Source organism: Bufo gargarizans, chromosome 2 (assembly GCF_014858855.1).
Source record: "Bufo gargarizans isolate SCDJY-AF-19 chromosome 2, ASM1485885v1, whole genome shotgun sequence".
Lineage (NCBI taxonomy): Eukaryota > Metazoa > Chordata > Amphibia > Anura > Bufonidae > Bufo > Bufo gargarizans.
The window spans coordinates 350268034-350291118 of record NC_058081.1 but is presented as its reverse complement, the minus strand read 5'-3'; the positions used below and the strand labels follow the sequence as shown (position 1 = coordinate 350291118).

Here is a 23085-nt window from a genome sequence, read left to right as displayed (position 1 = left end):
AAATACAGCTCCTCCATTACATGTAAGAAGCTGGGGCTTGTCTAAGGATTTATAGACCTCACAAATGGAGCAGAGAGATTTCCACGACTGATTAGAACAAACTGGAGCGAGCGGCTCTTGGTAAGAGTGTAAATGGTGTGCCGTATATATTATCCCTGTCATTTATGTCACTGATTGCCAGTAAGAGGCAGTCCCTTTTACAGCAAGGATGACGCCGGCTGTTGTAAAACTACATCTCCCAGCATGCTCTAGGATCATGCAGAAAGTGCTGCAGACCTATAGCTAGGACACCTACTGTTATCATTCATTTCTAGGTTTTGTGTTCCTTTAAGAACATGCTTTTAAAGCCATGTGATTTTCATCTACGTAGTGTAACGGGACTTCATCTGCATTATGTGGCATGGAATCCTTGCACGTTCAATCTGGTTACCATGTTTATGCATACATTTACATTCAGGGTACATCCACATGACCGTGCTGCGATCCGCAGGATACCCTGAAAGATAGGACATGTCCTATCTTTTGCAGCACGGAGGCCTGGAACTGGAAACACACGGAAGCCCTTCCGTCAGATTCCGGGTCCGTACCTCTGTGACACAAAAGATAGGACATGTCCTATCTTTCGCCGTATCCTGCAGATCATGGACCCATTGAAGTGCCTGTGTTTTGCGTTCCTCAACACGGGCACGGCAGCAGCACGTTTGTGTTCCTTTACAGTTTCTGATTTATCAAGAACAGTATGTGATACGCCAGTCTTGATGGGGCCTGAGGAGGCATTTCAAGTGGTTGGGCCAAGTTTTTAAGTTATTCCCTGTCCTTGGCTTTTTGACTTTATGAATGCGATTACATTACGCTACCTTAGATTTCGGTCTGGCACATGGACTGCCAGAGGAGGCTTTTAATTTATGACGAGGCCTGGTCTGGCCTTAAAGAGGTACATTTCTTTAAGCTATCCCCTATAACCACAGGATAGGAAATAACTATCTGATCGCTGGAGGTCCTACTACTGGGACCCCTACTGATCACGAGAATGGGGGTCCTGGCCCTCTGTTCTAATGGAGTGGCAGGTCGTGCATGCACACTGCTGCTCCATTCATTCTCTGTGGGTGTCAGCACTCAGCTACCTCTGGCTCTACCATAGAGATTGAATGGAGCAGCAGTGTGCATGCACAACCTTCCACTCCATCAGAATGGGGGAATGGGGTCCTGTTCTCGTGATCAGTAGAGGTTCCGGTAGTCAGACCTCCAGCGATCAGCTAATATTATCCCCCAACCTGTGGTTAGGGAATAACTTAAAAACATTAACCCCTTTAAGGCCGGATCAGGCCTCATCATAAGGCTACATGCACACGACTGTATGTGTTTTGCGGTCCGAAAATTGCGGATAAAAAAAAAAAAAGGATGACGTCCGTATGCCATCCGTTTTTATTTTTCTGCGGGTCCATTGTAACAATGCCTATAACGGACAAGAATAAGACATGTTCTATTTTCTTTGCACACGGATGTGCTGTCTGCATTTTTTGCAGACCCATTGAAATGAATCCTATCTGCAAAAAAAAAAAGGGAACGGACACGGAAACAAACAACGTTCGTGTGCATGTAGCCTAAATTAAATGCAGTCCATGTGCCAGACTGACATCTAGGCTCTGCCATAGATTTCAGCCATTATTTACGCCACTTTCATAAGTAAATAATGGTATATGTGCCCGGGTTGATACCCACACCCTGCACCTTGCCATGGCCCCTTTTTGGAAACCTGGCCAGGACAGAGTAAAAATGCCAGTGGCAACTGAAAATGGTTGCATGGCATTGAAACAGTCAGGAAACTGGTGAGATAAATATCCCCTGTATGTCTTGTGTCCATAGTTCCAGAGTAGTCCTATTGTATGAGCATATTCTAGACATGTCTAATCCTCCTTCTGTTTTGTCTGCTGTAGATGCCGTTTACCCAGCTGCAGCCAAGTGAATGTGCAGGAGTAGCTCCAGTGGCACCGGGGGAGAGGTGAGATGACTTGTTTGCCATCCATGTGAGGATCCCCACATTAGACTGTGGAGCCCGCACCTGGCGCCTGGCCACGCTCCGTCCCTGTGGAGTGCTCTTCCTAGCAGCATGATCATTTTTCACGTTTCAGGTGCATTTCTTCTTGGCATAAACATGCTCTAAGAGCAGGCAGGATTCCTGTCACAAGGGAGATAACTTGCTTGTTCAGAGAGTAGTTAGAGCTCTTACTGTAATCGTTTGAAAATTAGTATAAGCACAGCCACCGAGCTGGAACGTTATTGGGCTTTTTAGTACTGTAGGTGAAAAGCTGAATGTAGCGTGACATCAAATGGCTCCGATGTGCTTGGATGTCCCCCACCGGCAAAAACATCCTCAGCAGAAGCAGCAAATTTACATTTCTGTACCGCGCGGCATACGTCGTGTCTAACCTGGATTTGGTTAGACATAACATCGCTGGCTGCCGTGTAGCATGCAGGAGCATGACCAGTAAGCAGGGCACAGCCAGGAAAGGGTCAGTGCAATATGTGGCGCTCTGCCAGTAAGCTCGGCTCCGGTTCACAGAGCATTGCCTGCTATGCTCATACAGGTTGTTTCTCTTCATTTCCTTATTCAACACAAGCGGTTGGTGCTGGTGGGGGCCATCCTCTGTGGACCTGGTCTCGCCACCTGGGTAGTTTATCATAAATCCTAGCTGTCTGCTAAGTGTTCCTTACGCGGCTCACTGTAATAAATTTTACCAGTACAGCTGGACATAGAGCACTGGCGACAAACTTGAGTATCTCAGCCAGTTCCTCTGTATTTTTCTTAGGGAAACCATGCCGGATTGTCTGATTTTGATATACAGTAGACCTGTCACAGTGTTGGTTTTTCTCCTGTTCTGAAATGCATGCCAAGCACATTGGAGTACATTTACTATAGTGTCTGCACCCGTCTTTAAGCATAAAAATGCACACGGCTGTTGCTCAGCCGTTCCGTGCATTGGGGACCCGGGCAACATCTGTGTTGATTCCGCAGATGGATCCAGACCCATTCAACCCGTAATGGGTCCGTGATCCATCCGCACCGCAAAAAAGTAGTGCATGCACTACTTCAGCGATGCAGAGGCACAGAGAGAAACCCGGGTTCCGTGCCTCCGCTACGCACCGGACCTTTCGGATTGTGGACCTATTCAAGTGGTGCAAAAATGGCCAGGGCCTGTATATATCGGAACCACTGTTTGCAGGACACATTACAGGCCAGGTCGGCAGACGGTCGTGTGCATGAACCCTTAGACTGTTTTATTTTGTTAGTTGCATTTATTACTGAAAATGCACTTGTCTTGGAGGCATTTGCGCCTCATTTGCCTATTTAGATTTTTAGACCATGCCCATGCTGCAGACCGCAAATAGCGGTCCGCAATGCATGAACACCAGCTGTGCGGCCGCCATTTGCGGATGCAGACCCATTCACTTGATTCAGTCTGCACTGCAGAAAAATAGAACATGTTCATTTGTTTGTGGTGCAGAGGCACACACCGAAATCCCTCGGAAGTGCTTCTTAGTGCTTCCACTCCATGCCACCGCTCCATATTGCGGACCCAAGTGAATAGGTCCACATCTGTGAGACAAAGAACACACGGCCGGTGCCCATATGTTGCGGCATGGGCCACACACATTTGTGTGCATGAGCCCTATTTCTCGCCCAGTTTCCTTGGGGGACACAGAAGACCTTGGGTATAGCTCATCTCCATAGGAGGCGTGACACTAAGTGAAAACTGTTAAGCCCCTCCTCCACAGCTATACCCTCAGCCTGGAGAGAGAGACTGCCAGTTTTTTGCTTAGTGTCCAAGGAGGCAAGACACTCCCTGCTACTGCAGGGCTGATTCTCCTTGTTTAAATTTTGATTTTTACTTTTTTCTTTTCTTTTTGTTCCAGATCATCAGGGACAACAGAGTCGCACTAGACCTCTCTGTTTCTCCCGGGGTCGAGCTGCGCCAGTGCCGGTCATCCGCACTGCTGCCTCCCCCACAGAAGGCAAGGTGGACCAGGGCAGCCCAGCTCCCCTGTATCCCGCCAGCGCAAGGGTCGCCCGCACGCCAAGCCCCTCTTCCAGCGTCCTGCCACTACGGTGCCAGTAGCTGAAGGGGCGACCCTGCTGGAATGGACCGAGGGTGAAGACGGCTATGGTGAGAGATTGGCTTCTCCAGCCCTACGACCCCCCCCTTTTCCACCACCACCACCACCCGGTCTCCTGCGGGCCTAACCCCCCCCCCCCCCCCCCCCATGGCCCATACTGTGCCTCTCTGAACAGCTTTCATAGCTGTGATGGTGAATGCCTTGCCTCTGATGGCAGAGGTCATGAGTTCGAATCCCTGGACAAACCTTAACTCTTCCACTGCTGGATCTAGGCTGGCCCCTGGGGTGCCGCAGGGTGGCAATCTGCTCCCTGCTCCCCCCCTCCCCCTCCTGGCCCCATAGGACATGCAGCTGCTGTCCCCCTTTATCTTTTGATGTCCCGCCGGTATATGATACTACGCGGGCACCCGATCTCGGGGTCCCCCCATCTCCTTACCGGAGCGTTGCTCAGGGCCTGGGGCCCGCTCCTGACAGACCTCGCCTCCGGCCGGCATGGACATTCCGGTGCGGCCGGGCGCCGCAATGACCTGCTGGGCCGCCATCGGGCCTGCGGGGCCGCAATTCCGGCACTCCATTTGGGCCCGACTCTTCCGGCCTGCGGGGTGGGCTCCCGCGGCCGGTTTAATGCGCCGCTCCGCCTCAGTCCCGGCGGTATATAATACTATGCGGCCCCGGTCGGCCGGGCGCCGCACAAATTTAGGCCCCGGCTTTACGGCCTACTAGGCCGCGAAAGTCTGGCCTTTGTTGGAGGGGGCGGGTACTTCTCCAGGCGCGAATTCTTCCCGCCTGGGGCTTCCTCCGCCCCCAGTGGATCGCAGCGCCGGCCCCCAGGCCGGCTCCCTGTTAACCCTTTGGGTGCAGGCCGGCTCCCAATGGGCCTGTATGGTTGGCCACCCCTTTTTTCTCTTGCATCAAGAGAATCTGTGCCCTATATGGTGGTTCCCCTTTAGCCTCAGAGAGGCTGTTTTAAATAAAAAAATAAAAAAATAAATATGAAATAATAATGAATAAACAGATGTCTAACAGATTCTTGTGGGCTGCGCAGGACGCTGCAGCCTCATCGCAGTAGTGCTGCCTGTCTGCATGCCCCCCTTCCATAGGCAGCATGGTTTCGCGCTCCCAGCCTGCGTCGCTGCCAGGTGCATTTCCCCTTTTAGGCGGTTTCTTGCCCTCTCCCGGGATGCAGCGCGGGCCAAGTGCATGCGGTCAGTTCTGTAGGCAGCATTCGTCACCCTCTCCAGGTATGGTGCCTGCCATGGGCATGACCCCCCCCCCTCCCAGGCGGGATACTGCACTCTCCCTGGCTGCGGGCTGGCCCTGTGTATGACCTTCTTAGGCGCGGTGCTGGCCATGTGCACGACCCCCTTCCATAGGCGGAACGCTGCACTCTCACTGGATTCGCTGCCAGCCGTGTGCGTGACCCCCTTCCATAGGCGGAATACTGCACTCTCACCGGATACGGTGCTGGCCATGTGCACGTCCCCCTTCCATAGGCGGAACGCTGCACTCTCACTGGATTCGCTGCCAGCCGTGTGCGTGACCCCCTTCCATAGGCGGAATACTGCACTCTCACCGGATACGGTGCTGGCCATGTGCACGTCCCCCTTCCATAGGCGGAACGCAGCACTCTCACTGGATTCGCTGCCGGCCGTGTGCGTGACCAACTTCCATAGGCGGAATACTGCACCCTCACCGGATACGGTACTGGCCATGTGCACGTCCCCCTTCCATTGGCGGAACGCAGCACTCTCGCTGGATTCGCGGTCGACCATGTGCGTGACCCCCTTCCATTGGCGGAACGCTATACTCTCACTGGATTTGTTGCCGATCATGTGCATGTCCCCCTTTTATTAGGCGGAAATCTGCACTCTCACCGGATGCGGTACTGGCCAGGTGCACGACACGCTTCCATAGGCGGAACGCTGCACTTTCACTGGATTTGCGGCTGGCCATAGGCATGACCCCCTTCCATAGGTGGTATGCTGCACTCTCATTGGATTCGCTGCCGGCCTTGGGCACGCCTCCTTCCCTCAGGCGGCATGCATACACTCCCTCTGTCTGTGGTTGTTCTCTCGCCGGTGCGTTGCTGGCCATGTGCATGAACCCCTTCCATGGCGGGGTGCTTGCACTCTCGCTGGATCCGCTGTCAGCCATGTGCATGGCCCCTCTTCCGTGGGCGGTGTACGCACTCTCACTGGATTCGCATTCGCTGCCGGCCATGGGCATGCCTCCCTTCCTCAGGCGACATACACACATTCTCACTGACTGTGTTTGTCTCTCGCCAGTACGTTGCTGGTTATGTGCATGACTCCCGTACATGGCAGGGTGCTCTCACTCTCCCTGGATGAGATGCTGGCCATGTGCATGACGCCCGCTGCACGTGCAAGCGGGCGTCATGTTTACACATCGCACCAGCGCCGTACATGGGTGGAACGCTTGCACTCCCATTGGATTCGGTGCTGGCCTTGTGTGTGACCACCCCTCATTCCATGGGCGGACCTTTGCACGCTCATGAGATTCACGGCTGTCCTTGTACGTGCTGTGCTGGACTTGTACATGTCCCCTTCATTGGCGGAGTGGTTGCACTCTCACAAAGTTCGGTGTTGGGGGAATTATTGCACGCTCTCTTAATGCTAGGATAACCCTGTGCATGTCCCCCTTTCACTAGGTGGACCTCCTGCGCTCCTGCAGGATTGTATGGTATGTCCTATGTCTCTGGAGTAGGTACGGCCTTAGGCGTCACCCCCTTTTGGGGTGGGCCTTTGCACTCTTGCCGACTGCAGTTTGCCAGGTACATTTCCCCTCTTTCGGGGCGGACTGCTTACGTTCCATCGCGTGCCATGCTAGGCTTATGCATAACTCCCTTTCAGGTTGCACTTTGCACTTCCATAGATGCTGGGGCACTCTGTGGCTGGCCCTCTTCTCTGAGTGTCTTTTTTGCAGGGAGCGGCCGTTCTTGTGCGTTGTTTGGGCCGTTTCTGCCTTCTCCTCCCGTAGGTGGGTTGGCCTTCTCACTGCTTACGGGGCTGCTCGTACGTATGCTTCCCCTCCTTCCTGCGACATCCCTTTGTTCTCTTGGGTTACTTGCCGCAAGCCTTGCACTCGTCTCTACAGAGATCGTTCTGTCCACCTGACCCGGAGGGCTCTGTGCTCTCTACTGCACCGAGCTGGGTGGTACTCATTCATTTCGTTGGCCCTTCCTCCCGGGAAGTGTTCGTGGTTCCTAGATGCGTGCTGTTGTCTGCAGCGCCCCTCGGATTCTTCGTTGGCTCTGGCGGGACTATGGTTCCTTCGCCTATTACCATTTCCTCCTCTTCGGATGCAGTGTGGTATGAGTCCTTCCTCTTGGCGCCCTCTACGCTTCGGTCTGATCTGCTACCAGGTTCGGGCCACTCTTCTCGGGTAGATCACCCAACTTCTCTTGGATGCTCTATTACCCAGGTCCGGAGGACTTCCACCTTGGGTTCTTCAGGGTATTTGCCTTCTGCGAGGCGGTGAACCTGGCGTCTCACAGTGTAGCAGGGTTCTGCTTTTGGGCTGTCCTATGACTTCCCTGCTGCCCACTCCTCCTTTCGGTTGGGGGGTGTGATGCCGGCCTCTGTCTCGACTACCTTGTCTCGCCGGCTCTGTTTGGCTCCCCGTTCGGTACAGATCACGCCGATGTGGCTTCTGCCCGGCCAGGCTTCAGAGGCTGTTCCTTCACTGTCCTCCCCTCTGGGGGGAGCATGGTTGTTCATGTGGATGGTTCCGGTGTTCCTTTGGTCTCGTACTGTCTCCCTTGTTCACACTGGCTGTATTTGCTGTGTGCCTCTTGCTGGGTCTACCGCGTTCTGTCCTCCCGCTGGGTGCAGATTGCGTTTTCCATTCTAGGCTATGGTCCTGCTGTAGACTTACCTTCTTGGTAACTTGGGGGGACTGCCCTTCGGTCCAGATTGTCCTGTCTTGTCCTGGCATCTGGCGGATGCTGGGCGGACCCTTCGGTTCCCTTCCGTCTGTCCTTCTGCTCCCCCACTCCGGGTGGATACGGGACAACGTTGCTCGGAGGCCGACGGGACCAGTTTTTGCCGACCCTTCTGCCCGTGTTACTGGTCTGCGCCTGGTCACATTGGGTTTTTATCCGCTTGCCCAGGTGACTCCAGCGGGCTCGCTACTGTTCGCTCCTGGCTGTGTTTCGTCCAGGATCTGTCGTTGGACTTAGGGTTTTTTGTCTGGGTGTCGGTGGGTAGCTGGGCATTCCCCACTCTGCCCTTCTCCCCCCCATGGTTCTGTCTTTCTCCAGTCCGGCCTGGACCTGGGACTGGGACTCCTTTGCTTGAAGTGTCAAGTGTCGGCGCTGTCCTTCCTCTTCCAGCGTTCCCCGGCCCTCGGGGCATGTCCAGACCTTCTTCCTCGGAGTGGCTCTTTGGTTCCTCTGTACTGTACTCTCGGCGCTCCAATCTTGTCCTTGGAGCCGTTACAGGAGTTCTCTCTACCCCTTCTGTCCTGTACGGTTGTGTTCCGTATCAGTCGTGTCTCTGACGGGTGCCGGAATGGCCCCTTTTTTTGTTACGAGCTTTGTCTTTTCCAGGACAGGGCTGTTCTGCATCCCGTTTCTTCCTTCCTTCCTTCCTTCTGAAGGTGGTGTTTGCCTTTCGCTTCAACACCTCACCTATTTGGACGTTGTTTGGGCCTTGCCGTTTTTACTTGGAGATCTCCGACTCTTGCAGTCGTTCGGCCTCTTGGGTTTCCAGGAGGGCTGTGCATAGGGTTGACAGACTCCAGGGTGGTTTTCCTCCGCTTGATCAGATTGGCTATTGCTGAGGTTACCGCACCAAGGGCAGGATTCTGTCTTTGGTGTCACCGTTCCTTTCACCAGAGCGGTCGGTGCCTCCTGGGCCGGAGGCATTGGGCTTCGGCCGTGCATTTGGGCACGGCGGCCACAGGTCTGCCTTGCACGCCTTACTGAGTTCTACAGGGTGCATACTCTGACTTTGGCAGATGCTGCCTTACCCCGCCTGGGTTTACAGGCGGCGGTTCATTGATGCCTTTCGGGTGCTTCACCTTGGTGCTGTGGTCCCTCCCCCTTTTGGACTGCTTTTGAACGTCCCAAGGTCTTCTGTGTCCCCCAAGGAAACTGGGCGAGAAAACGAGATTTTTGTATAACTTACCAGTAAAATCTCTTTCTCGCTCTTTCCTTGGGGGACACAGCACCCACCCATTCATTGTTTTTTCTCTGTACGTTTTCCAAGTTTTTGTTACCCGTTGGGTAGTTGGCTTGTTGGTTCCTTGTTGGACTTTGCCTTTTCTCACTGCTTGGACACGCAACTGGCAGTCTCTCTCTCCAGGCTGAGGGTATAGCTGTGGAGGAGGGGCTTAACAGTTTTCACTTAGTGTCACGCCTCCTATGGAGATGAGCTATACCCAAGGTCTTCTGTGTCCCCCAAGGAAAGAGCGAGAAAGAGATTTTACTGGTAAGTTATACAAAAATCTCGTTTTGAGAAGTTTTCTAACTGTTGTGCCTTTTTTTCGACCTGATCCAAGAAGAACCTTGTTGATGCAGTTTGGAAATCTACATTGAAAGCATCCGCAGCCATATGGATGGCAGTGTGGATTCCATTTGGAAACTGTGGGATGCAATTTCCATGTGAATGGGCCCTTAGCGTGCAGGCTGAAATCTCCAGCACTGTGTGCACACATCTACTGTTTTATTAGGAGTCTATAAACAAGCCGAGAGCAAGTGTCCTTCACAAAAGTAAATCTCTTATCAGATCCGTCTGGCTGCTTAAAGGGGTTTTCTGAGAATGGGTTAAAAAAAACTGTCACAGGTGCGTTATTTCTTCTCCTCTGCTGCCGTACCCACTGGACAAAAAGTGCGGCGTGCCGTCTACACACATCATGCTGGCCAGTCAGTGGTTTTAGCGATGACGTGTGCAGGCATGACATGTAACCTCGTCAAGAGGGAACTGGAAGCAGAGGAATTGGAGCGCTAGTGACAGGTGTGTGTTTTTTTTTAACCCTTGCACCTTGCCTGTGAATATGAAAATGGGTTCCTGGTCTCAGAAAACAATTGCTGACAATACCCTATTTAAGAAAAATGGTCCAGTTCAGCTGCTATAGTAGAAGATAATATGGCTGCTTTGCTAAATTATGCCCTCTTGAAGCCTTCCCGTATCTGTCTGGGAGAATGCAGGTCAGGATAGTTTTTATGGCTATGCCGCAGCCAACATAGCAGTTCTAGCAGACAAACTGCGATATTGTAAAAAAAAAAAAAAAAAGTACAGATAATTGCTTATACCACTTGACGTCTCCCTTTGGTGTGTATTGAACCCCTAAATTGGGCACTTTTCAGTCAGTCCAAGCAGTAAGCATAACACAGTATATTAGTCTTGTCAGGATCTTGGTGGTGGGTGGGGTGGCTGAAAAAGATGCGTCCAAATTGAATGCAAATGCATTTTTTTGCTGCCCAGGAGAAAAAAAGAGATGGCTCATGGCAGATTCAAAGGCTATCCATGTTAGCTGATTTGGCTGGGCCCAGGTCAGAACTATGGGGGTAATTTATTAAGACCGGCATTTTAGACACCAGTCTTAATAAGCCCCCGCGCTGGTGGTGGATCCCCTGAAGTTATGTAGAGACGCAGGCCTACATAACAGGCAGTCTAAATGTAATCCAGCTTCCTTGCTGTCTTACATTTAGACCATTTTCTACGCCTAAAACAGGCGTAGAAAATTATGAATGAGACGGGCCTCCCGACCTCTCCCATTCTCTGCCAACCTCACGCCCGCTTTTTTTAAATCTGGCATTAGCAGGGAAAAGTCGCAGATTGCAATAACCTTTGCACAACAATCGGCGCCAGAGATATGCATAATATAGGTGTATTTCTGATCGTAAATGACCCCCTATGTGGCTTAATGTGGTACTTAAAGCATCCATTTATGGACACTTTTGGTGCAAATTTTACACTGTTAAATTAAACCTGAATTATAAAATGAAAAAATCATACGATACCCCTATACCTAGGTATTTTTAGAAAGTAGGCACCTGGCACATTGTGATAATGTTACATAGTACTTTTGCACTTTTACACTTTTTGGCACCTCTATGCAATATTTCATCAAAGCATGGTGTTTTGTAAAAAGAAAAAGAAAAAAAAATCATGTTTGTGGCTAAAAGTCTGACCCAGGTAAAAGCTTCCTCTTAAGGGCCCATTCACAGAACTGTATGGTCGCCATGTGCGCATATAGTGGGCCGAAAAACATGAGCACCGTCTGTGTGAACTCCGTGCTGCTGTGCGGTCCCATTGACTTGATTGGGTCCGCAATCTGCGAGATACATGTCCTATGTTTTGTGGTGCAGAGACATGGATCGGAAGCTCACAGAAACACTCCCCACACAGGTATAGTGACCAGACGGTTTTGTGAATGGGGCCCTAAGAGTTCAGCAAATGCACAGTTCATAAATGTCACTTATGTCTATGAGATCTAAAATCTCTGCAGTTCAGATGCTGGTAAACATTCAAGTCAGAGAGTCAACTAATGGCCTGACTGAACACAGCTGTGATTAGGTATGCAAACCACCCACTAATGCAGTGTTCCTCAACTCCAGTCCTCAGGGCCCACTTACCATGTCATAATTTGAGAATATCCCACAGAATGAATACCTGTGGTAAGTCCTGATGCACTGACACTAATTATTTCACCTGTTAAATGCTAAGGAAATCCTGAAAACATGACCGGAAGGTGGGCCCTGAGGACTGGAGTTGAGAAACCCTGCCCTAATGGGACATATAAATGTGTTTTCTCATTAAAAGGGTGTGGTAGCATGAAGGGAAGTTTGCAGTATCATTTGAAGCAGATATTCTTGCCTTTAATATGGTACCAAGATTTTTAAACTTCTGACGTATTAGCTGTGTCCTTGGCAGAGTAAATACATTTAGAATAAAATCTCTCAAAAACCAAGGTGTAGTGTAGAAAAATGCATATTTTAGTCATATAAGTAAATGCTAATACCTAGAGTTATTAAAGGGGTTGTCCGGGTTCAGAGATGACATACCCATATTTTCACCCAGGCAACCCCCCCTGATGTTAGCATAGGAGCATCTCATGCTAAATCGCGCAGGGCAAGGGCTCTTTTGTTTACACTAACATACTGCCGGAGCGGAGGCTTCCGGTGTTCGGTGACGTCACTGGCTCTGATTGGCGTGTTTTAGTGGTGCACTGGCCATTTTACTGGCTAGGGCAGCGCTAAAGCCCGCCCATCAGTGGCTGTGATGTCACCGGGCTTCCTGGCAGCCTCATGGAGAGCCCGGTTTGTCACCGAAACGCCTGAAAATGCCTTTGCCCTGCACGATTTAGCACAGGGCAAAGGAGCGCATCGGAGCATGAAGTCAGGGGGGCTATCTGGATGAAAATGGAGGTATGTCTGAGTTCAACTCCTTTAAAGAGGCTCTGTCGCCAGGATCAACCCTATTAAACTAGACATACTGGCCTGTAGGGCTCATCATGCTGATTAAAACAATACTTTTCTTTAGTCTGTATGCTAAACAGCTGCAGAGATATCTGCTTTTTTATTCATATGCAAATGAGAGGTTTGAGCACCAGATGGCGGGACTGAATCCTTGAAGCACTGCTTTGTAACACCCCCTGTGCTCTACACACACTCCCTCCCCTCGATTGAAGGGGCTAGTCAGCAGGATGAGGGCAGAGCTGTGTCCTAGAGCTATGTGCTAGCAAGTAAATATCATATACACTATGTACTATAGCTTCACCACACTGAGATCTGCTAATATACATATTACTGCTTTATTCACAGACACAATATAAAATTATAAAGACATCAGTAATATGTGTTAGCTTATAAGCATAGTAAGGCCTTTTTTTAAATTATTATTATATGATTATATAATATTTATTATAGTATAACCTTTTAATATGGGTTAAAGAAAAGAGAAAAAAAGCTTATGGATAAGCCTCTCCTGGGACTTGAACCTGGAATCTCTACATGCATCGTAGACCACTATATGCCACTAAACTATAACTTAGAAACATAGGAAAGTCTGTTTTTTTAATGCTTATAAGCTAACACATATTACTGGTGTCTATATGATCATATATTGTACTTGTGAATAAAGCAGTAATATGAAGATTAGCTTTCTAAGCAGATATCAGTGTGGTGAAGCTATAGCACATAGTGTATATGATATTTACATACTAGCACACGCTCCTCCCTCAGCATGTTTAGCCCTGTCAATCAAGGGGAGGGTGTGTGTGTGCAGAGGGCGGGGTGGGGTGGGGTGTTACAAAGCGGTTCTCAAATGATTCAGCCCTGCCTTACGGTTCTCAAACTTCACATTTGCATACGAATAAAACAAATAAAGCTGTTTTAGCATACAGACAAAAGAAAGGTATAGTCCTAATCCGCAAGATGAGCCCCGCCAGGCGGAATGTCTGGTTTAATAGGTATGATCCTGGTGACAGAGCCTCCTTAATACATCAGAAATATCATATGATGTCTGACAAAGACAAAAAAAACAACTCACCCAGGTCTCCTATTAGAATGTCTGCTTTCAGGAGGAAAATGAAGTGCGATAGTACATGCCAGATTCGAATACCGTTGTCACACTCCCTCATTTGTGATGTGTCCTGTTTACGCCTTTATTTAGTTTGTGTCACATTTTAGGTGATTCTAGCGAAATCTTCAATTTCTTTGTCTCTTGCAGTGCTGTTTCACCAACTGCTGTGAGGAATGACAGACACCTTAAAGAGCACCCTGACATTGCCCAGGAAGAAGAGATTACAGTCTGCCCAGGTATGGAGAAATAACAATTATTTTCTGTTACTTTTCTGGTCACCGAAGCAGTGCTGTAGCAGTGTCCAGTCAGATGTGCATGCTGTACACAAAGTCTTGCATCATATATGGGTTGTAATAATTGTATAAATGCCCATGTACAGATATAACGTATAAGGGTACTTTCACACTATCGTTATTCTTTTCCGGGATCGAGTTCTGTCTTAGGGGCTCTTTTCCGGAAAAAAAAAAGATCAGTTTTATCCTAATGCATTCTGAATGGAGAGCAATCCGTTCAGTATGCATCAGGAAGCATTTGTTCAGTCCCTCTTACGTTTTTTTGGCCGGAGAAAATACCGCAGCATGCTGTGTTTTTCTCTCCGGCCCAAAATCCTGAACACTTGCTGGAATGCCAGATCCGGCATTAATTTCCATTGAAATGTATTAGTGCTGGATCCGTCATTAAAATTGCTGCATTGACGGATCCGTTCTTCCGGTCCGCACATGCGCAGACCTTTTAAATCTGTGAAAAAAATAAAATACCGGATCCGTTTTTCCGGATGACACCGGAGAGACGGATCTGGTATTTCATCGCATTTGTCAGATGGATCCGCATCCGGATCCGTCTGACAAATGCCATCAGTTTGGGTCCGGATTGGCGAAACTGCCTGCCGGAATCCTTTGCCGCAAGTGTAAAAGAACCCTAACTCGTATTCACCAATCCTTCGCTGCTCCTGTTCCTACACTTTCCACTTCCTCACTGGTCTGTACTTACTGGCCCCTCTTGCCACAACAATTGTGACCACTCAACCAGTCACTAGCCACAACAGTAATTGGCTAAGTAGTCACTTTTCCATGTCGAGAGGGACCAGGATGTAGAGACATGCAGGGAACCCAGGAGGCATTGGGGATCAGTGATGGGAGTATGACTAAGGGTTCATTTACACATCCGTAGAATGGGTCCGGATCTGTTCCGCAACGTTGCGGAACAGATCCGGACCCATTCATTCTCTATGGGGCCGGAAGAGATGCGGACAGCACACAGTGTGCTGTCCGCATCCGCATTTCCGGAGCGCAGTCCCGATCTTCCGGTCCGCGGCTCCCGAAAAAAATAGAACATGTTTTATTCTTGTCCGCAATTGTGGACAGGAATAGGCAGTTCTATGGGTTTGCCGGCCGGGTGTATTGCGGATCTGCAATTTGCGGATCTGCAATAAACTGACGTGTGAACGGACCCTTGATTTAACATTTTATTGAGCCTTTAAAATTGTCCAGAAAACATTATTGTACTGCAACACCTCATAATAGTGTGTCAAACAGCATATGGTTTTATCCCTTTTTTTTGCCAATGTGGCTTGTAGAGGTAAAACACACAGAGAGATCAAGACTGGTGTATCCATACGGCAGTCTTGATCTCCTTGCACTGGCTTAAGAGGCAGATTCCTCAATAAATTAGGCGTATCACTGTCCTGCCGTGCTCCAGAAACTGAAGTCTATGGCAGTTACCGACTGGCACAGACCTCAGCTATAACTTACGCCACTTACTGGTGAAAGTTATAGTAAATCCAGCAGACCATACGAAGCTCTACCCCCTCCCTCTAAGCCCCATCTCTCTCTCTCGGCACTTCAGAAAAGCTTGAAAAGGCATAAATGATGGTGCCTATATGGCGTGCTATTGTGCCATAAATCCATTGATAAATGTCCCCCATGGTTCCAGAGTGCTACATCTGTACAAAGCTGCTCGTCTAAAAGCTGCAAAGTTCTTACCAGTAAAACCATCTGGTTTTGAGACCCCGGCTGTCACCACACTACCACTCTGCCATAGCAATGTGTAAAGGGCACCTTAAATGTATGTTTTACAGCCAAGATGAATTTTACAGGTAATAAGAGATCCCAGCCGCAAAACCGCAGCTAAACACAGCGTGCATAGTGAGCGCCATTGTCTGCAGAGAGATTTGAACACTTGAAGCTTCTTTCCTGCATTGGAGCCCTTGTCATTGAAACCCGTCACAGGCTTCCATCAGTTTAATGAGGAAGAGGGGCATTCAGGGAGGACATGATCTCTTCTCCCAGCATTCCTCTCTGTACGGATTACTGCTAAGGGCTCAGCGATATGGCCTAAAATCTATATCGCAATATAATTTGAAGCATGTGCAATATAACAATATATTATTTTCAATTTTTTTATTTTATACTTTTTATTTAATAACTATTAGCCCCCTTAGGCTAGAACCCTTGTCCTATTCACCCTGATATATCTCTATTAGGGTGAATAGGATCTCACACTCTCCCTGCTGTCCTGTCCTTTCGCACACAGCAGCAGGGAGCCGACTATGGCAGCCAGGGCTTCAATAGTGTCCTGGCTGCCATGGTAACCGATCACAGCCCCAGGATTACACTGTTGGGGCTCCGGTCAGAAACTGCCAAGGCCACCAATGGGTGAGGAGGGGGGCCCCTGCCACCAATGACTTAATACCTTGGGGAGAGCGGGGACCGCAATTTATCCTTAGAAGAGGGGGAGCAGAAGGGAGGCACTGTGGCCACTGCGCCACCAGTGAATATAGTTAATGCTTGAATACAAACGTAGGCTGCTGGTGCCGGCCATATCCCATACCCGGCCTCTACGACTGCGCGCTGCGATCTGCCGCAATTAACCCCTCAGGACCTGAGAGGTTAATTGCGGCGGATCGCAGCACGCAGTCGTAGAGGCTGGGTGCCGGGTATGGGATATGTCTGGCACATGCAGGCTACGTTTGTATTCAAGCAATAAATATATTCATTGGTGGTGCATGGCCACAGACCCTCCCTTCTACTCCTCTCTGTTCTCATTGGTGGCCAGTGGCAGCCGCACACAGTGGGGAAGGAGGAACTCCTCTCTCTCTACTGTGCCGGCTCAGGATAACATGTTGCGTGCCATGTTCTATCGCGGTAGGGCGATATAGACAAAATCTCTATCGTTGGCTAAATTTATATTGTATATCGTCTATATCGCCCACTCCTAGCTCATGCACACGAACGTATTTTCGTTCCATGTTCGTTTGTTTTTTTGCCGACGGTATGCGGAACCATTCATTTAAATGGGTCCGCAAAAAAATTTACGGAAGTTACTCCGTGTGCAATCCGTTTCCGTATGTCCGTATTTCCATTCCACAAAACATTAGAACTTGTCCTATTATTGTCCGCATTATCGACAAGGACAGTGCTGTTCTATAAGGAGCCAGCTGTTCATTCTGCAAAATATGGAATGCACATGAACATCATCCGTACTTTTTGCGGATCTGTTTTTTGTGGACCACAAAATACATATGGGCGTCTGCATGAGCCCTAATAGTGATCTAATGGCCAGTAGCCACTAGATCACTATTATGTGTCATTTGCATTCAGGGTAATTTTGGGAGAACACTGACTTCCCTGTCCTCCTCCTGACTAAATGAAAAAATGTAAACAAAATGTAAAAAATTAAAATCGTAGAAGACAAATATGATAAATAAATTCTAACACTACACACGCCGTCATGAATAGATCCACATTACAGAATATATGTTATATATGATTTTAAATCCACACAAATTATTGTCTGTGACTATCTTTGGCTCTCTAGCCCTGCCAATATTTCATCGTATGCATTCAAATAATTTTTTCTTTTGTACATGGCTGCTTTGTGGCCATTTACAGATTCCGCATACCACCTAAAGACAGGAGGCGCACTAAAAGAGAAATGGAGACCTGTTCTTCGGCATCATAGCAATGATATAGTTGGGGCAAAAGTGTACATATTTGGTATTGTTACACATTTTGTGATATGTTTCTGGCTGTTTTGACTAATTATGTTAAAATACAAAAGGATAAGGGGAAGGAAATTTTTCCACTGTATTCCTATTTTCCGCTACATTAAATGTTATGACCTGAAAGGATATCGGTTCTGTCTTAGTACGACTTTAAAGACCACTCTTTGCCTCAAAAATTCTAAAATAAAATAAAAAAAATATTCACCAAAAGGTGAAATGTTGCTCTGGGCTCTTTGGTTTTTAGTACCTATAGGCCCAAATTGTTAGGCATCTGTAGATGTTTTTCAGGTTTGCTGTATGAGAATCATGTAAGGTTTTCTAACTACTTTCCATACTAGCATTATGGCTTCCATTATAACGGAAACCATGACATTCTGAGGAATCCATCGCGAGACTGAATTAACCCCTTAATGACTGGGCCATTTTGCACCTTCGTGACCAGACTGATTTTTACAAATCTGACACATGTCACTTTATGTGGTAATAACTTTGGACCGCTTTTATTTATCCAAGCCATTCTGAGATTGTTTTCTAGTGACACATTGAACATCATGTTATTGGTGAATTTGAGTTGAGTTATGTTTCACCTTTATTTATAAAAATAAATCAAAAATTTACAGAAAATTTGGAAAAATGTATAATTTTTTTAAAACAGATAGTGATACCTCACAAAATAGTTATTACTTTACATTTCCCATATGTCTACTTTATGTTGGCATCATTTTGAAAATATACAGAGATAAAGCAAAAGAACACAGCGCCTCATGTGCAGTATCGTCTTGATGACAGTAAAAGTATATAGTTCTTCACCATTGCGCTTACCGAATACTGTTGTGTGGAGTCAGAACAGCTATGTGAGCCTTGCTAGTATCTAACCCCACCAGATTAGGGGATGCCTTGCTGCTGCCCGGTCTTTCCCCGTCTCGTTCCACGAGCTCCAGGAGAATTGCTTGCAGGATATAGGGTGAAAAAAGTGAAAGACCGCTCGTACTGCGCTGCTGGCGTATAGATGAGTCTTCAGTATAATTAAATGTTCCTTTATTAAATGTCAGTCGACGTGTTTCAGGGGCGGAATGCCCCCTTCATCAGGACAATATTGTCCTGATGAAGGGGGGCATTCCGCCCCTGAAACACCTCGACTGAAATTCAATAAAGGAACATTTAATTATACCGAAGACTCATCTATATGCCAGCAGCGCCGTACTAGCGGTCTTTCACTTTTTTCACCCTATATCCTGCAATCATTTTGAAAATGTCATCTTATTTTTTAGGACATTAGAAGGCTTTTAGCAATTCTTACATTTTTTTAAGAAAATTTCTAAAACCCATCAGTTCAGTTTTGAAGTCACTTTGTGAGCCTTACATAGTAGAAACCACCCAAAAATGGCTCTATTTTAGAAACTACACCCCTCAAGTTTTGTTAACCCTTTAGGTGCTACACAAGAATTAAAGGAAAATGGAGATGGAATTTCAAAATTTCACTTTTTTCGCAGATTTTTCATTTTAATAATTTTTTTTCTGTGACACAGCAAGGGTTAACAGCCAAACTAAACTCAATATCTATTACTCTGATTCAGAAGTTTACAGTAACACCCCGTATGTGGTTGTCGACTGCTATATGGGCGCACGGCAGAGCTTAGAACAGATGGATAACAATATGGCTTTTAGAGGGCAGAGTTCACTGGAATAATTTTCAGGTGCTGTGTCGCATTTGAAGGTATCCTGAGGTACCCCACAGTGGAAACCCCCAAAATGTGACCCCATTTTGGAAACTACACCCCCCAAGGAATTTTTCAATTGGCGTAGTGAGCACTTAGGCCCAATATGCTTTTCATAGAATGTAGAAACCCTTGGCTGTAAAAAATAAAAATTACATATTTTACTAAAAATTTCACTTTAGGGGGGGTCGTGGCCAGCCATGAGCAAGTGTGGACGCACTCTGCCGCATCCCTGGCCAATTTTCTCCACACCAGCTACTTCCAAATGGGAAAAAAACTTAAAGAAGGGTAGAGCCCGACCACTGGCATCTCTGACATCTTCTCAAGGCGACATCCCCAGATTCTTTATGCGGCAATCGGCCTCACCAGGCTCCGCTCTCCGTGGCCGCGTCATGCGCTCCCAAGATGGCATCGACGCCCGTGCCATGCGACTTTCAGAAGCACTACAAAGAGGCACCTGGGGGAGCCCTGCTTCACACTCAGGCAAGCACCGTTCAGCCTTGCCTCTGCTGACTCCCAGGCACGACTTCATAGCCCAGACGGGACCCTCCCGGCTACTTCTACATAGCGCTCCCCACGTGCGCACACCGACCCTGCCGCTATCCACCTGCTGGAACCTCTGCTCTCCTCTGCAGCACCATCGTTCATGGCTGCATACCAAGTCAGCCCTGGGGACTCATCCCCCTCCTCGTAGACTGCAGCTCTACAAACTGCTAGCCCTGCCACTTCTATGGCTCTTGCTCCAGTTCACCCCTTCTGACCCAGTGAGCATTTGCCCATAGTTCCCACCGTGCCAAACAACTTAGGCACACTTCAGGAGCCCTTCTGTGGCAAGCTATCGCCAAACCCAGGCCCTCATCTCCATGGACGGCCCTCGGACCGCCATTAAGCGTCCCCCACGCTTTATGTCTCCTCTCCTCCCACTGAGCAGAACCCTCTTCGCCCTCCTTCTCACTCTCCCGGACCCTCTCTGGCGGCTTCCCCACACTGGTCCACGGGATCTTCTTGGGACGATTCTCATCCACAGTCCTCTAGAACACCCTCTCTTGGATCCAAGGTCATGACTGACCCTGCAGCTCAGCCCCTTCAGAGACTCTTCCTGCACACCTCCTTGAGACTTCCACCCTCCGCAGACCAATTTAATGAGGATTCCAGACCGCCAACCATGGCAGATTTGCATACTCTTATCTGCTCTCTACCTTCTAAAGCGGACCTGTTCAGCTTTGCTACCAGCATCCTACAAGAATATAAAAATCTATTTTTTGAGGTCCGCTCTGAGCTAGCTGTGCTCGACACCAGAATTAATTCTGCTACACAAGACCATGTAAACCTGGCCGCCACTGACCAAGCTATACAGGGGTCTCTCCTTCTTGATTCGGTATGTGCTGTGGGCCTGGCCACCACCGTCACTAACTTTCTTTCTGATCACAGCGCAGACCCTACTTCTCTTCCACTTCAATGGGAAGCCTTGAAATGTGTCCTGTGCGGAGTTCTAATCACTGCTCCCGTCTCAAGAAGGAGAAAGCACATTGCCTTAAATTTGTGCTACAGAAAGTCGCCTCCTTGGAGCTTGCCCACAAGCGAGCACTATCCTTGCCGACTTTTCGTGATCTTCACAATGCACTTTTAGACGCCAAACGCCTCCTAGAGACGTCTTACAAGCGCATGATTCAACATCCCTGCTATTAAAACCTCTGCGGACCGAATGGTACATACCACTACAGAAATTGCTTCCTCTTATCCCTCTTTCTACTCTGGGCTCTCCAACTTACCCAGCTCCCCCCTAATACAACCTGACTGTGCGCCTGAATCCCTCTCTCAGCCCCCTAGGCTATCTGAATTGGAGGCTGCTAGCCTAAAAGCGCCATTCACAGAAGGCGAACTTCAAGCGGTCCTCAAGTCTTTGCCGGGGGGCAAGAGCCCAAGCCCGGATGGGTTCACGGATAGGTTCAGGTCTTTAATACAGTGTCCCCTGGGCTTCCCTTCCCGGCACAGACCACTGAGGCTCATATTGCGGTCATCCTCAAGCCTGTTAAGGACCCGCATTTATGTGCTAGCTATCGTCCCATTTATCTCCTAAATGTTGATCTTAAACTATTACTATTGCGCTATAATATTGATCTTAAATGTTGATCTTAAAGTATTACTATTGCACTATAATATTACTATTAGATTGAATGTCTTTTTACCCTCAATTATCCACCCTGACCAGGTGGGGTTCATACCGGGGCGGGAAGCTCGGGATAACGCCCTCAACAATGGACATCATCCACCATGCAAAGACAAACAAGATCCCTCTCATGATCCTGTCCTTAGACGCTGAAAAGGCTGCATCTCTTGACACTCTATGCATTCTGCCCTTTCTCATATGGGTGTAGATCCAGGATTTCTGTCAAAGATCTTCAGTATGTGCCAACAACCTTCGGCACGAGTTAAGGTTATTGGTACTCTCTCCCCTTCCTTTTCCATCCACAACAGGACAAGACAAGGCTACCCATTGTCTCCTCTGCTTTATGTCCTAGTTATGGAGCATCTAATGTCCTCTATATGCGCCAATCCGGACATATCCGGAGGAGTAACAATTGGCGATCACAGATACAAATGTGCAGTCTTTGCGGATGACCTTCTGCTCTATGTAACTAATCCCCACATTTCCCTGCTATCCTTGCTCCGTGAGGTCTCCCGCTTTAGCGATTGCACCAATTTCAATATCAACATGACTAAATCTGAGGCCCTAAACATCTCCCTTCCCACCACCTTGGTTGCATCTCTCGAAACCTCCTTCCCCTTTGCCTGGCCACCGAATGGAATAACATACCTAGGTATAAAAATCACCGCTGACCTGTCGCGACTCTATAGATTAAACTTCACCCCCCTTTTCCAACAATTCCAGAGGGACTTCTCCTAGTTTGGTAGAATTAGTATATTAAAGATGACCCTGTTACCAAAATTACTCTCCTGCAGACCATCCCCCTCTTCCAGACGTATTCTGGTCCCAAGTACGCCGATGCTTCACGCAATTTGTATGGTCAGACCACAGGGAGTTGCTTGGTCTCCCCGGACTGCCGTCTCGACTACCATTCTGCCGCCTGCGCCAAGCTCCTGGACATGATGCGCACTGACCCCGCCAAATCCTGGGTACATATAGCGCATGATTTCTCCCCTTGCGCTTTGACGTAACTCCCGTGGTTAACAGGCACTTCATGCTTCACTTCTTCTCAGCTTACTTTCACGGCCCATCACACCTTTGCGATACTAGCATACATAAATCGTTCTACCTCTCTCATTGATCCTAAAGGTCCCAATCACTGACCACCCGCGCTTCCCTCCAGGGCACTCACCTCATCCCCTCCTCAAAGGCATGAAAACAGGCCCACTTCGATTTTGCCATGTCCTCTCGGGCTCTTCCCTGAAACCCCTGGCTCAACTACTTAGGGACCCCCTCCCCTTTACCATGTAGTTTCTTTGAGTACCTGCAGCTACAGCACTTCTACTCTTCTATGAATAAATCCCATACATTAAGTCAGAAACTCACAGCATTCGAACAAATGTGCATAGCACCCTCAGCAGTACTTCGGAACATATCAACTATATATAAACTACTATTAAATCAACGCTCCTTACAACTACCCCACTTTTGTCAGGCCTGGGAAGGGGATATAGGTACACAGTTCACTCTACCCCAGTGGAATAAGAGTTT

General features: G+C 48.4%; 1 protein-coding gene across 2 annotated transcripts in view; it reads left to right on the top strand.

The window, feature by feature from the left end:
• The window catches only part of UIMC1 (ubiquitin interaction motif containing 1), a 143260-nt gene that overhangs the window by 38199 nt on the left and 81976 nt on the right, over nucleotides 1–23085 (top strand). For both annotated transcript variants that reach the window (XM_044280699.1, XM_044280700.1), the window contains exons 4-5: nucleotides 1938–2002; nucleotides 13812–13900. In XM_044280699.1, the coding sequence (XP_044136634.1) occupies nucleotides 1938–2002; nucleotides 13812–13900 (154 nt within the window). The remainder of the gene's footprint in view (nucleotides 1–1937; nucleotides 2003–13811; nucleotides 13901–23085) is intronic.